Source organism: Eubalaena glacialis, chromosome 7, assembly GCF_028564815.1.
Source record: "Eubalaena glacialis isolate mEubGla1 chromosome 7, mEubGla1.1.hap2.+ XY, whole genome shotgun sequence".
Classification (NCBI taxonomy): Eukaryota; Metazoa; Chordata; class Mammalia; order Artiodactyla; family Balaenidae; genus Eubalaena; species Eubalaena glacialis.
Genome location: NC_083722.1, coordinates 39,594,119 through 39,607,448, shown reverse-complemented (window position 1 = coordinate 39,607,448; position 13,330 = coordinate 39,594,119). Strand labels below are relative to the sequence as shown.

General features: G+C 53.4%; 1 protein-coding gene across 5 annotated transcripts in view; it reads left to right on the top strand.

Annotated features, from left to right (window-relative positions):
* The window catches only part of ZNF76 (zinc finger protein 76), a 31,351-nt gene extending 19,181 nt beyond the window's left edge, over window positions 1-12,170 (top strand). Inside the window, exons 3-14 of one of the 5 annotated variants that reach the window (XM_061196345.1) lie at window positions 3,272-3,352; window positions 3,467-3,544; window positions 4,756-4,955; window positions 7,004-7,120; window positions 7,460-7,535; window positions 8,129-8,254; window positions 8,374-8,553; window positions 9,349-9,582; window positions 9,677-9,840; window positions 10,548-10,712; window positions 11,257-11,370; window positions 11,922-12,170. In XM_061196345.1, the coding sequence (XP_061052328.1) occupies window positions 3,272-3,352; window positions 3,467-3,544; window positions 4,756-4,955; window positions 7,004-7,120; window positions 7,460-7,535; window positions 8,129-8,254; window positions 8,374-8,553; window positions 9,349-9,582; window positions 9,677-9,840; window positions 10,548-10,712; window positions 11,257-11,370; window positions 11,922-12,026 (1,640 nt within the window). In that variant the 3' untranslated portion in view covers window positions 12,027-12,170. Of the gene's footprint in view, window positions 1-3,271; window positions 3,353-3,466; window positions 3,545-4,691; window positions 4,956-7,003; window positions 7,121-7,459; window positions 7,536-8,128; window positions 8,255-8,373; window positions 8,554-9,348; window positions 9,583-9,676; window positions 9,841-9,942; window positions 10,303-10,547; window positions 10,726-11,256; window positions 11,371-11,921 lie in introns of those variants that run through there. The other 4 variants (XM_061196346.1, XM_061196347.1, XM_061196349.1 and 1 more) reach the window with 4 other exon arrangements.
* Window positions 12,171-13,330: the final 1,160 nt, after the last annotated feature.

The following is a 13,330-nucleotide window of genomic DNA, read 5'->3' as shown; positions in this document are numbered from 1 at the left end:
CTCAAGCATAGATCTTATGCCTTAGACCCCACTAGGGTGACCAGAAATAAAAATACAGGGCACACAGTTAAATTTTTTTATTTTATTTTATTTATTTATTTATTTATTTTTATTTTTGGCTGCGTTGGGTCTTCGTTGCTGTGCGCGGGCTTTCTCTGGTTGTGGCGAGCGGGGGCTACTCTTCGTCGCGGTGCGCGGGCTTCTCATTGCAGTGGCTTCTCTTGCTGTGGAGCACGGGCTGTAGAGCGCAGGCTCAGTAGTTGTGGTGCACGGGCTTAGTTGCTCCGTGGCATGTGGGATCTTCCCGGACTAGGGCTCGAACCCATGTTCCTTGCATTGGCAGGCGGATTCTTAACCACTGTGCCACCAGGGAAGCCCTAGTTAAATTTTAATTACAGATAAACAACGAATAATTTTGTAGTATAAGTATGTTCCACATACTGCATGAGGAAGACATGTATAAACATGGGATTAAATATTAAAAACAGTAACATAATAACACCAAGTACTAAAAAAAACTTCATTGTTTATCTGAAATTCAGATTTACCTGAAATTCAGATTCTCAAGGAGGGCGTGGAGTCAGAACAGAGCGTTGTTGAAGGGCAGGGCCTTCTGGCCAGGGACACTCACCATCCTGACAGCCTCTGTCTTTCTCGCCAGCATTCTCAGGCTTGCCAGATGGCATGCCTGTCTTTCTTGGACAGCACTGGCCGAACACCGCCTCATTCCTACTCTTTATTTTGTCATTTCTGGACTCCGTGAGCACCGCCATCCACATGACTGCACTGTCATTGTGACATTGCCCTCCTTCATTTCAACACATTGTCAAAATGCATTTCAGGTCCCAAGCTTACAGATAAATTGTTTGTTGATTTCATTTTAAGTCATCTGCTTCCTGACGACGACAAAGAGGCCCCTTAAACTCATCAATAAGCTCTTTCCATATGATGATGTATGGGTCTGGCTGACTTCATTTTCGTGGTAATGGAACTTCTCTAGAATACTTGTGAAGCCTGCAACCCTCTGTTTGCAGACTTCCCATCACAGGTCTTGCCCCTTTGCAGCAGTCTCAGTGGGATGGAAGAACTTAGGAACTATAGATGGGGCTGTGTTTACTCTGTGGACCCAGGTATTTCCCATGCCTCAGTCTTCTGTTATGAATTAATGGTTGACTGAATGAATAAAAAACAAGTGGCAACACTTGGCCTGAGGAAGCCACACTCTTTTCTTACATCTTGTCTTCTTATGTCTGGATCTCTTTGCCTCCCCCACCTCTCCGTTTATATCTTCCTCTTGTCACTCTTCCTGGCTCTGTTCTCTGCCTCCTCCATGGTGCTGTAGTGTGTGCTTACACGAGTGCACACATGCACTCACACACAACAGATTCCACACTGCTGAGAGCAGAGTTGGCCCTCAGGAACCAGAACCTCACTGTCCTGAAAGGCAGCTCTCTTGCTGGTGAGCTCCTCTGATGCCCTTGACCAGGGCACTTTCATCTCTGTCAGCAGGCAGCTCTGCCTGGGCCCAGTTTAGCCAGCCGGAAGCCCTAAAATTTTATGACACTTACCTATAATTAGGGTAAGTGTGAAACCTGTTATTCAAAGCCGACACTTTGGAGAGTGGAAGAGCGTGCTATGAATAACGGTGCTGGCACCATTCCAGGCAAACCGGAACATGCAGTCACCTCTGTAGTGGGGTACGAGGGCCCTGACGGTCAGCTCTTCTCCCCCCTGCCTCTCCCCATTGTCATCTCTGCTTGTTAAAGGAAATTCAAGGTTGAAATTTTCTCCCAAATAACTCTTGTCAACATCTTGTTTCCTGCCTTGAAGCAGTACCCACTCCGCTAGCAGAAGCTCTGATGATACTTTCAGAACCCCATGTACTGGTGCCCTTGCCAGGACAGCTAAAGTGTTAAAAGGCAGGGTAGCTTACTGCTTGCTGGGCGGGAGGGAAGAGGGGGAGTCGCTCTCCCCTCGTCTCAACTGCCTTTCACTCCTACTTCTTATCTTTGTCTCCACCTTCCCTGCCTCTGGCTGGGTTGTTGAACTGTTAGTTACTGACCCAAGAAAACTCAGTTTGGGGACAAGTTTGGGAATTCTTCTGAGTGGGAGACATCAGCAGAGGTGAGCCAGAAGTAGCTGTCTGGTCCTTCTCCCACATCATAGGAGCTCAAATTCCTAAACCTGAAACTTGTAAAGAAAGGAACAAAGAAAGCACTTGTCATTAAGTCTTCAGTCTCCCTTTCCTTCTTCCCTTTCTCACTTCCTTTACCCCTTCTCTCTCTCAAACTCACTGGACATAAGGAGAGGCCTATCTAATTCTAATTCTAAACCTAAGAGCCTTTTGCTCTTGGAAGAGGAAACTGAGGCACAGAGAGGTTAAATAAGGTGTCCAAGATCACACAGCTAGTAAGAGGTAGAGCTGAAATTCAAACCCAGGAGGCCTGGACTGGTTCCAGAGCCCGCTGCTTTTTTTTTTTTTTTTTTTAATTTATTATTTATTTATTATTTATTTTTGGCTGTGTTGGGTCCCCGTTTCTGTGCGAGGGCTTTCTCTAGTTGCGGCAAGCGGGGGCCACTCTTCATCGCGATGCGCGGGCCTCTCACTATTGCGGCCTCTCTTGTTGCGGAGCACAGGCTCCAGACGCGCAGGCTCAGTAGTTGTGGCTCACGGGCCTAGTTGCTCCGCGGCATGTGGGATCTTCCCAGACCAGGGCTCGAACCCGTGTCCCCTGCATTGGCAGACAGACTCTCAACCACTGCGCCACCAGGGAAGCCCCAGAGCCCACTGCTTTTAACCTCTAAGCTATATTGCCTTATCAGAGGGTCTAGGGCTTGGCATACTGCCACAGTGGGAGACAAGGGAATGTATTTTGATTTAGTTAGAGTCAGATCTGAACTTTGACCCACTGGGGCCTTTCCACGTTTCAGGGCATCCTTTGTTTGCCATTTAGCTCAGTCTCAGCAGCTTACTGCCAGGTTGGAAGTCCCCACTTTGCCAGGTGTGGGTAGAATAATAAAGGAAGTTGCTCCTCCTGTGAGTGACAGGAAGGGAATCTGCTCGAGCTATAGGGTTCCTCATGGCAGGATGTCTCTACCGCCGGTACCTCTGAGGCACAGGCCTGGGAGGGAGGGAATGAGGTAACATGGAGAATGTCACCTGTGCTTAGACACACGGTCTGTGCCTCCAACAGGCCTCTGCTAAAACAGGCATGTGTCCCTCAGCCCTCTTCTGGGCCTGGCCCGCTTCTCTCTATTTCCACCTCCACAGGAGAGAAGCTTCTTGAAGGGCAAGTGATCCAGCTCGAGGACGGGACCACTGCATACATTCACCAAGTGACAGTGCAGAAAGGTGAGGGCATCCTGAGACACCCCTGCCTCATGAGGCAGGCCAGGCAGCCCCCACTGAAGGACCCCCTCTGTGACACCGAGCTCCAGAGAAAGGCAGGCATTGCTCTCGTTACAGAACCTCTTTCCTTTGAGGATGGACAGCCCGTGCAGCTGGAAGATGGCAGCATGGCCTACATACACCGCACACCCAAAGGTGGGGTCACAGTTATCACGACTGGCAAGAAGGAAGGGAAGCAGAACTGGCAGAGGTTGGGGGTTGGAGTTGTGCACACATGGAGCTGTGGTCTCCAAGCTCACCTGATTCAGCAGGCTCGCCTGCCTTCCCTGGCGTGGACCACAGGAACAGCTGTTTCTGCCCCCGGGAGGCTGAGCATGGGGGTCTGTAGCCTGGGCCTTGATGGCGGCTTTGGCTCCAGCACAGCCACAAATTCTTAGGGCTTTAAATAGGACCCAATGACGTCATCGAAGACCAGGACTAAAAACTTAACTATCATTTTTTTAAGAATTAAGCTTTTAAGGTATCGAAGAATAATGGTTTATTCCTTCTACAAGTAGTTTCTTGAGCAATTATTGCATGCCAGGCATGGTACTAGGTGTGGAGTATACAAGAGAGAACAGAGTCGGACATAGCCCCTGCTCTCCTAGAATCTAGTGGGGGAAATAGGCCTGAAATGAACCATCATGATGAACTGATCATTGCAAATGGGGTTCAGGTTCACGGAGGGCTTCTCTGGGGAAGTGACACTTGAGCTGAGTGCTGGAGGGTGAAGTGGGCTTAGCTGGGGAAGAGCAGTGGCAGGGAGGGTTCAGTACCCCTGACAAAAGGAACAGCATGTGTGGTCCGGAAACGGGGGTGGGTGGGGAGAAAGAACGGCACGTCCAAGGAACTACTAGGAGCTCGAGTACTGGGGGTGAGGGCAGAGTGGGTGAGATGAAGCTCAATAGAGAGGGCGGGGGCCAGAGCACTGGGGCTTCAGGATAAGGGTTTTGGTCTTTATCCTGAGACAAATGGAACATGGTTGAACTGTTTAGAGCCTCAGGTAACGTGATCACATTTGTGTCCTGCAGAGATCCCTCTGGATGCTCTGCTGCCTGGAGGGAACTAGGGGGTGAGGGGCCACCAGTTAGGAGGTTCTTGTGGTCATCTAGGCCAAGATGATGGTCCCCTCGGGTCCTCACGGAGCTTGTGAGTTCCCAGTCGGTACTCCATAGGAGACCTCATGCTTAGGAGAGGCTGCCCCAGAAGGAAGGCCAGCCCGAGTGAATCGCCAAAGTGAGGGACCAGGAGAAACCCGAGGTTAAAACCCTCCTTAGTATATGTACCTCTCGTTACCTTAAAGCCCAGGTCCCAGCCGCGTCTTTTGCCCTTGTGCAGCATCTGGGCTAACCGCATGTTCCCTGCAGAGGGCTATGACCCCAGTGCCCTGGAAGCCGTCCAGCTGGAAGATGGCTCCACTGCTTACATTCACCACCCCGTGGCTGTGCCATCCGACAGCACCATCCTGGCCGTGCAGACAGAGGTGGGCTTGGAGGACCTGGCCACAGAGGATGATGAGGGCTTCAGCACGGACACAGTGGTGGCCCTGGAGCAGTACGCCAGCAAGGTGAGCTCTCTTGGCCCTGCCAAATCTGCCACCTTTCTAGAGGACAAGGGCAGTCCTGTGCCTGGACATGGCCGGAGCTACTCCCTTTGCCCCTCCACACTGGCTCCCCCAACTTATCTGTCACACGTCATCGTCTCGGATGAGCATCACAGCCTGGCCAGGGCCCCGACAGCTGTGTACACTCACGCTTGTTTATACTGTCTGTGCAGAGGGAAGGCAGCTGTAGGAAACAGCGATATCCGTACGGTGGGAATTTAGGCCCAGCTTCACTTTGGCTGTACTGTCTGAGAAAGCTTGCCTTGCCAGTGAATTTTATTAGTTTTCCAGTCCACCGAGGTCAGATGTTCTTGTATTTATTTCTTCTCTGCAACTCATTAAGTCATTTGGGAAAATAACCTCAGTAGGCAGTGACAAGAGCAGATGTAACAGAGCAGCTGGGATTCTTGGAACACAAGGCTTGCACAGTAGCTCAGCTGCAAAGAAATGGATCTTGGCTTTCCAAACATCAGTCAGTCTAAGCTCTCTCTGCTGGGGCTGTGGCCCTGCCCATAGGGGGAACCAGTACAGAGATCTGTAAGCTTTCCAAATCAGGGTGCTCCCTCTCCCCATGAACAGCAGTGCCTCAGGGTAGATTTGGCAGGGCTTCCTGGAACACCCGTTTTACCCAAAGACTGGGGGGAGTTATTTTTAAAATAAAACTAATGTGGCTGTATCATAAAAGAGAAGAGGAAATCCTCGTGTCTTTTCAAATTGAAGCACAAAACTTTGCAGTAGGCCCCTCTGGGCTATGCCCACTCCCACTCCAGTTCCTTCAGGTGTATTTTAGAAGCCTAATTTGAGGCTTACTGACGTTGGAAAGACAACTGAGCTTTAAATTGTGAGCCCTGAGATCTGTGCTGGCTCTGCCTCTACCTAGTCTGACCTTGGGTAAGTCACTCCCCTCCTAGGCCTCAGCTTGTTCCTGTCTCATACGACGAGATGGGGCCAGATGATCTCAGAGGTCGCTTCCAGCCCTGAAGTTCCTTGATACCCTTGATTACCTCAAGAGCCAGTGGGACATGGGAATGAAATCCGAATGCCTGAGCGGGTTAGCCTGCCGAGCAGGCCTGGCCACCTGTGACCCTCTCCTGCCACCCACCAGCTGCTTAAGTATCCATGAAACTTTGTCAGCTGCTTGACCCCTTGACCTGGAGCTGACTAGACAGACCTTGCCATGGATTTGGTCTCCCTCTTTTGTGTCCTACTCACCACGACTTCCGGAGTTCTGTTTCAGGAGCTCCTTGGAAGGCCGTAGTGTCCCAGAAACAAAGACTAAGGGACAGTCCCAGCAGGACTCTGCCCAGGAAAGCAGAAGAACAGTAAGGGCTCCACGAAGCCAGAGGCTGGTGTGAAAAGGGTGTTCGCAGGAGAAAGGGAAGGGAACGACTTGTTAGTTAGCCGGGTGCCGTGGTTAGAGCTGAGGCTTCTGGTGGGACTTTCGGGCCCCTGCCCTGAGCACTTCTGCAGTTTGTTGATTGTGAGCACCTCACTTCTGGTGAACGCAGGTGAGCTCATCCCCACAGCAAGCCACTTGTTAATGCCCCTTCCAAACACAGGTTTCCCCCAGGGAGGGAGGGATCTCCTCCCATCAGAGGATAAACGTGTCCAGAGTTGCGCCTCCTAGGTTGGTGGTCAAAAGAAGGGGCAGCTGGCATGTGGAGTCACCACCCAGCTCGAGTGTGGCTGTTCAGACCACTCCTCCCCCACCTTGCCTAGCCGTCTAGGAGATACCCTTTCTCCCAAAGCTGTCACAGCCCCTATGACATTTAGTCATTCCTCTGTCCATCAGAGCTGGGTGGTGACTCCACATGCCAGCCCCATTTCTTCTGCAGCATGCCCCGGTGTCTGTTCCGTCTGTCTGGATCTGTCACCCAGGTTGCACTTCTCCCCCTTGGTAGTTTTAACCCTATTTATTGGGTCTTAAGGGGCCAGCTGGGTCCTGTGTCCTACCTCTTCCCTTCTTTCATTGAGGAGAATACATATAGGGACCCCAAGATTTTTTTTCTCAGGTTCTGCATGACAGCCAGGCTCCCCATAATGGCAAAGGACAGCAGGTTGGGGACAGAGCATTCCGCTGCGGCTACAAGGGCTGTGGGCGTCTCTATACCACCGCTCATCACTTAAAGGTAAGGTTGCTGCAGAGAGCTTTTAGCCTTGCCATCTTCCCAGCAGGCTGTAATTCTGCCTTCCCGCTTTGACTGGAACTGGTCCCTGACCTCGAGTTGCTCATTGCCTCCTGGAAGGAAGAGATGAGTGTACAGAAAAGTCAGCACAGAGGGCTTTGACACACGTGAAGAATGCAGGAGGGAAGAGAATCAGGGAAGGCTCTCTGGAGGGGGCATCTCAGCTGAAGAGGAAGCAAAATAAAGGAGGTGGCCAATGCTGATACTCCGGGCCCTAACGAGAACTAAACTGCCCATTCATACCCTTGTCCCTCTGAATTACATGATTGCTTGTCCTCACAGGTGCATGAGAGAGCTCATACAGGTGACCGTCCATACAGGTGTGATTTCCCCAGCTGTGGAAAGGCCTTTGCCACAGGTAACCTACCTGGATGGGGACCAAGGTGGACTGCTTCCAGTTGAGGGGAGAGGGTTCTAGATTAGCTCTGGCAACTCCCACAAGGAAGCCAAGCACCAGGCTGCCTTCCTGGAGAGACTGCTGTCGGAGTGCTCTGACGCAGGGCGCTGTCTCTGGAGGAAACCCTGTTACAAAGGCAAGAGGCAGCAGGAGCTGGGGGTTGGCAGAGAGACCTGCCTCTGCGTCAGCCCTGACACCCACCAGCTTGGGGTGCCGGGTGGTCGGTTGCATCCCTCTAGGCTTCATTTTCCCTCTGAATTGAGGCCCTTTAGCCATAGGTTCTCTAGGTTCCCTCTTAAACTGGTTCTGGAATGGCACCAGCTGCCCCTGGAGAGGGAAGGAGAGCAGAGTGGGCCTCTCCGGCCCGTCTTACCTGTCCAGGCAGGGGTGGGATAGAGGCAGACACAGGCTTCTTGTGCCAGAGGAGGTCCGGAGCCTCGCAGAGCAGACCTGAAGATGGAGAGCCTCTGAATTAGGAAGAAGAGATGGTGGAGGATGAGGCCCCACCCAATGCTCTTCTCACCCCTCCTTCCCTCCCTCTCACACGCGGACAGGATATGGGCTGAAGAGCCACGTGCGCACCCACACTGGTGAGAAGCCATACAAGTGCCCAGAGGAGCTGTGCAGCAAGGCCTTCAAGACCTCCGGAGACCTGCAGAAGCACGTCCGGACCCACACCGGTAGGCTGGGCCCTGCCCGCCCTGCCCCGTTCAGACCCAGCTCTGACCCCAGGGCTCGCCCTGCTCCCTGCTCCGCAGGACCCCTTCCAGAGCCGCCCTCACACAGCCCATCTCCACAGGTGAACGCCCCTTCCGGTGCCCCTTTGAGGGCTGTGGCCGCTCCTTCACCACGTCTAACATCCGCAAGGTACATGTGCGCACCCACACGGGCGAGCGGCCCTACACCTGCCCCGAGCCCCACTGTGGCCGTGGCTTCACCAGTGCCACCAACTACAAGAATCACGTGCGCATCCACACAGGTGGGCCAGCTGGCATGCAAGGACCACCCCTGAGGCCCCAGCCCCCTCTACCGTAGGCTTCTGACCTAAACATGTTCTCGACGCGCAGCCCAGAATGTCATTCCAGGCTGGTCCGTGGGCAGGGCACGGGGTTTCGGTGGTTTCGGCCATATCCCCAGAACCACTCTTTCACTTGCAGTGAGCGGTTCCTCCTTCAGCAGTTAGGTCCAATCTGACGGGCATTGCTGGCCCTCTCAGCTCGCTGCTGCCTCTCTATACCCACCCGAAATTCTCCCCCTCCAGCTGAGCTCCCAGAAAAAGGCCAGGGTCAGGCGTGATGGGGAAAAAGCAGAGGGAAATGTCATCTTCAGCTCCTCACCTCATCCACTGTCCATGTGACTCCCGTGTATCCTCACCCTCCCCAGTGTTACGTCCCTGTCCAGCCTTCTGTGTCATCTCTCAGACGCATGTGTCCCCTCACTCTCCCATCGTACCTGACATATCAGTCACCCCTCTCTATCTCCTGCCTCTTCTGTTCACAAGCCCCCAGCGCCCCCCACCAGCCCCTTCACTAGCCTCGGCCTTGCCCCTGCCATTTTCTCTCCACCTTGTCTCTGGGCTCCGTGGTCCCACACTCACGTCCCCTCTGCCTTCCACTGGCCACCTTCTCCAACTCTGTCCATTCAGAGTCCCAGATCTCAGTCCCTCTTCCTCCCTCTGGCTCTCCCTTCACCAACCCTGTCCCCCACTCCTATCCCCTTAGTTTCCCCTTTGCCAGCCCCAGGTCCCACCCCCCTCACAGCCCAGTGTCCCCAGGGGAGAAGCCATACGTTTGCACGGTGCCAGGCTGCGGGAAGCGCTTCACCGAGTACTCAAGCCTGTATAAGCACCATGTGGTGCACACACACTGCAAGCCCTACACCTGCAGCACCTGCGGCAAGACCTACCGGCAGACCTCTACCCTGGCCATGCACAAGCGCAGCGCCCACGGCGAGCTGGAGGCCACGGAGGAGAGCGAGCAGGCCCTTTATGAGCAACAGCAGCTCGAGGGTGAGGGGCGTGGGCAGGAGGTGAGAGCGGGGACCGGCCGGGCCTCCCCGTGACCACCTGGTGGCAGGTGTCAGCCCGGGCTCTCCTCTCCCAGCCGCCTCTGCAGCCGAGGAGAACCCGCTACCCAAACGACCCCGCATTGCTTACCTGTCGGAGGTGAAAGAAGAGGGTGATGACATCCCTGCCCAAGTGGCTATGGTGACCGAGGAAGATGGGGCCCCCCAGGTGGCTCTGATCACTCAGGATGGTGCCCAGCAGGTACAGACCCTGGGGGTAGAGGTGGGGTGGGCCACTCTGGCTGGTAGCCTCTCCCACTCTCTCTGGGGAGCTCCAAGTTCTAACAGCCCCACGTCCACCCAGTTTCTCTTTTTTAGCCTTATGAATGTCAGAGAGCTGAGGCCGAGGGTACCAAATCTTGTAACACAGGCCCCCACCTCTTCCTCATGCTTCCAGCTCAGTCTCTGTGACTTCTGGAGCACGGTTAGTAGCTTCCCTCTTTACTCGGAGGCTGACAGGTCCTGTTCATCTGAGTGAAACACTTGGATGTCCTTCTCAAGAGAGACATGTATACGGGCCAGAGCATGGTGTGGGATCTGGAAACTTGGCGTTTCTAGCCAGCAGTATAACCTGACCTTTGTCAGCACCCTCACTGTCAAGTGCACTTATGACTTTTGGGGTTGATATGAGGATGAAATTAGGTGGAGACCCTGAATTACATGGAACAGAGCCCTGAGGCAAAGTGGTGATGAATAGAAGTGGTCAGCAGAATTCTTCCAGTGTAGCCTCTCTTTGCAACCTAGGGCCTGTTTTACTTGCTTGTCCTGACTCCCTCCACCCTGTGACAAGAAGCTAATCTAGCTTACCAATAAGCGAACCTGCTCTGGGAGAGCAGATTCATCTGCCTAGGGGCTTTCAGAGAGCCCTCCCCTCCACTCCCAGCTCATCTTCTTCCTTGCTGTTGGCAGGTCAGCCTGTCACCAGAAGACCTGCAGGCACTGGGGAGTGCCATCAGTATGGTGACCCAGCACGGCAGTACCACCCTCACCATCCCTAGTCATGATGATGACCTTGCCACATCTGGCACACACACAGTCACCATGGTCAGCGCCGATGGCACCCAGACGCAGCCCGTATGACCAGGCGGTTTGCTTGGGGTTTCTTGTTCTCTTGTCCTTCCTTTCTGTGGGATGAGCCCTAAAGTGCAGGCTTAATTAGTCAAGCCTTCATACGAGGACCAAGATTCCCACACATAAAGGGTCTTCCCTACATCTTCTCTGGGTCGTCAGCAACTCTTGTTGAAAAGCATTGCACTGGGAGTCAAGAGACAGTTTCTAAATTTCAGTCTACCCCTAATTTGCTTTGCTGCCATAAGCAAGTTACTTTTCCATGAACTTTAGTCCATCTTCAAATGAGGGGATTAAATTATCTCTGGGACCTTTTACAGGTCTGTCCTTCTGTGATTCAAAATTCCTAAATTAAGTTGGCTGTAAATTAAAGTAAAATACAACCCCACTTAGCTCTGAGCCCCAAGCTAATTAATTAATCTGACTCATAGTGGTTTTATTCATTTCCTTCTGGGTTGTTCCCAGCCACCTTGCTTGGAGGGATTTTTTGGGTTGGGGGTTGGGAGAGTACTGTAGGTGTGTTGGAAAACCTCATTCTTCTATATTTCAGGTCACAATCATTACCTCTGGGACTGTGGTGGCTGAGGACTCAAGTGTAGCATCCCTTCATCATCAACAGGTGGCGCTGTTAGCCACAGCCAATGGAACTCACATTGCGGTGCAGGTGAGTAGAGGTCTGGTAGGATACTGTGGCCAGAGAAAGGAACTAGAAGGGAAGGGGAACTAGATGGAGGTCTTGAAGAGGACAGCATTTGGCTCAAAAAGAGCCCATTTCAGAGGACAAACCCCTTTCTGCCTGTATCCACACACCTGTCTCAGGCTCTTTCTTGACTGAGTCAGGGTAGGGAGTCCCTTCTGACTTTCAGGATACCTTCGATGGCAGTCTCCCTGGTGGTCTAAACCCTTCATTTCTTCGTGTCCCTGTTTTGTCATCTGGAAAATAAGGAGGCTGAAGTAGATGATTACTCCAGTCAGTCATTCCCCTTCTATGAGCAAACTGCTCTGTCTGACCCTGGACCATTCCATGGCTCCTCACCATGTCTAGCCTAATAGGATTCTATCAGTGAACTTCCTGTTTCTTGGGGCCCTACTAAGTTCTCAGGTGTTTGGCACTGGGTGGGTGGAGATTCAAATAAGTAGGCCTCATATACTACCACTGGAATCTGGGAGGGAGGGTCTCACTCTCTCCTTCCTTCTCCTCCCCCTTCTCCACAGCTGGAGGAGCAGCAGACCTTAGAGGAGGCCATCAGCGTAGCCACTGCTGCCATGCAGCAAGGGACTGTGACCCTGGAGACCACAGATTCGGAGAGCGGCTGCTGAGCCCGAGAGGGCTGGGTCCCACACCATGTTGGAAGAGGTGCCATGCTGTACAGGCATCCTTGCCTCCAAGGGCCCAGGCTGTGGCTGACACGTGGAAGGTGGCCACACAGGTCTCTAGGGCAAGAAGGCAGCAGGAAAATGGCCTGAAGGGCACAGGGGTCCTGCCCAAGAGAAGGGCCAAGCAGCTGGAATCGGGGGAGTGTGTCATCCTCAGGAGCTAAGGAGGACAAGCTTGATCAGCAGGCTGCACTGGGGTGTCCTCCCCCCAAAATCAGCTGAGCACCCTCTCCTCTCTCTAGAAAACACCCTTCCCGCCCTTGGTCCACTCCCCTTCTCAGGTGGCAACTGGGGCTGCTCTTGGGACTGGTCCTCTGCTCCAACTGGTCACTGCCCACTAGGGGAGAAGGCAGACAGCCCTTCAGCCCAGTAGGGGCAGCTTGGGCCCAGCACTGCCCCTCTCAGCAATAACCACCTCCCCGGAGGCCAGCCGAGATGTCTGGCCACTTGGCAGCAGGGACTTTCTGCCACCGCAGTCAGAATTGCTCAGGGGCCTGTGGCTGGAGTAAAGGTGCCCCGCCCCACCCCTACCCCCAGCTGCTCCCCAGCCTCTCTGTGGCAGAGAGGCAGGGAGCAACCTTGTACATACTAGGGATTGGGTGTAATTTGTTTTATTTTTTTTAATTCCATTTTGATAATTTTTTTTCCTGCTCTGGATGGTGGTGGCAAACGGGTGAATGAGTATTTAATAAAAGTTCCAAGTTTCCACCTGGGCCCCTCCCTCCTCCTCCCTCCTTTCAGCTTCGGGCCCTGGTGGCAGGGCTGGTCAAATCAGGCTCTTGGCCCTGTATCCCGGGCACAGACCTCACTCAGCCTCTGTGCCCGACTGGTGGGCCTGCCCTCTCAGAGGCATGGGGGAAGGAAGCCCTGGTATGAGAGAAGCCCTGAGGAGCTGCCGGTGGCTGCCTGCCCACAGCTGAGCAAGTAGGCTCCCGGTAGCCAAGCAAGACCAGTGTGAGCACTGCTCCCAGGCTCCGGTTGGGTCTCAGGCCTCAAGATGGGTGGGCTGGAGGAACGCTGTTTTCTCTACCTTACCTTGTGTTATGTCATCAGAGCCCCTCCACACACAGCACACAATCCACTGCTCCAAGTGGGCAAAGCCCCATGAGGGGGGGGTGCCTTTGCCAAGGTACCCAGGGTCTCTGATGCCTCTGCTGCCTGGTGCTGAAGTCCTAGCTTTGGTACCCAGCTCTGGGGGTACCCACCTAGGTGTCTGGGGCCATGGAATTCCAAAACCACAGTCAGAC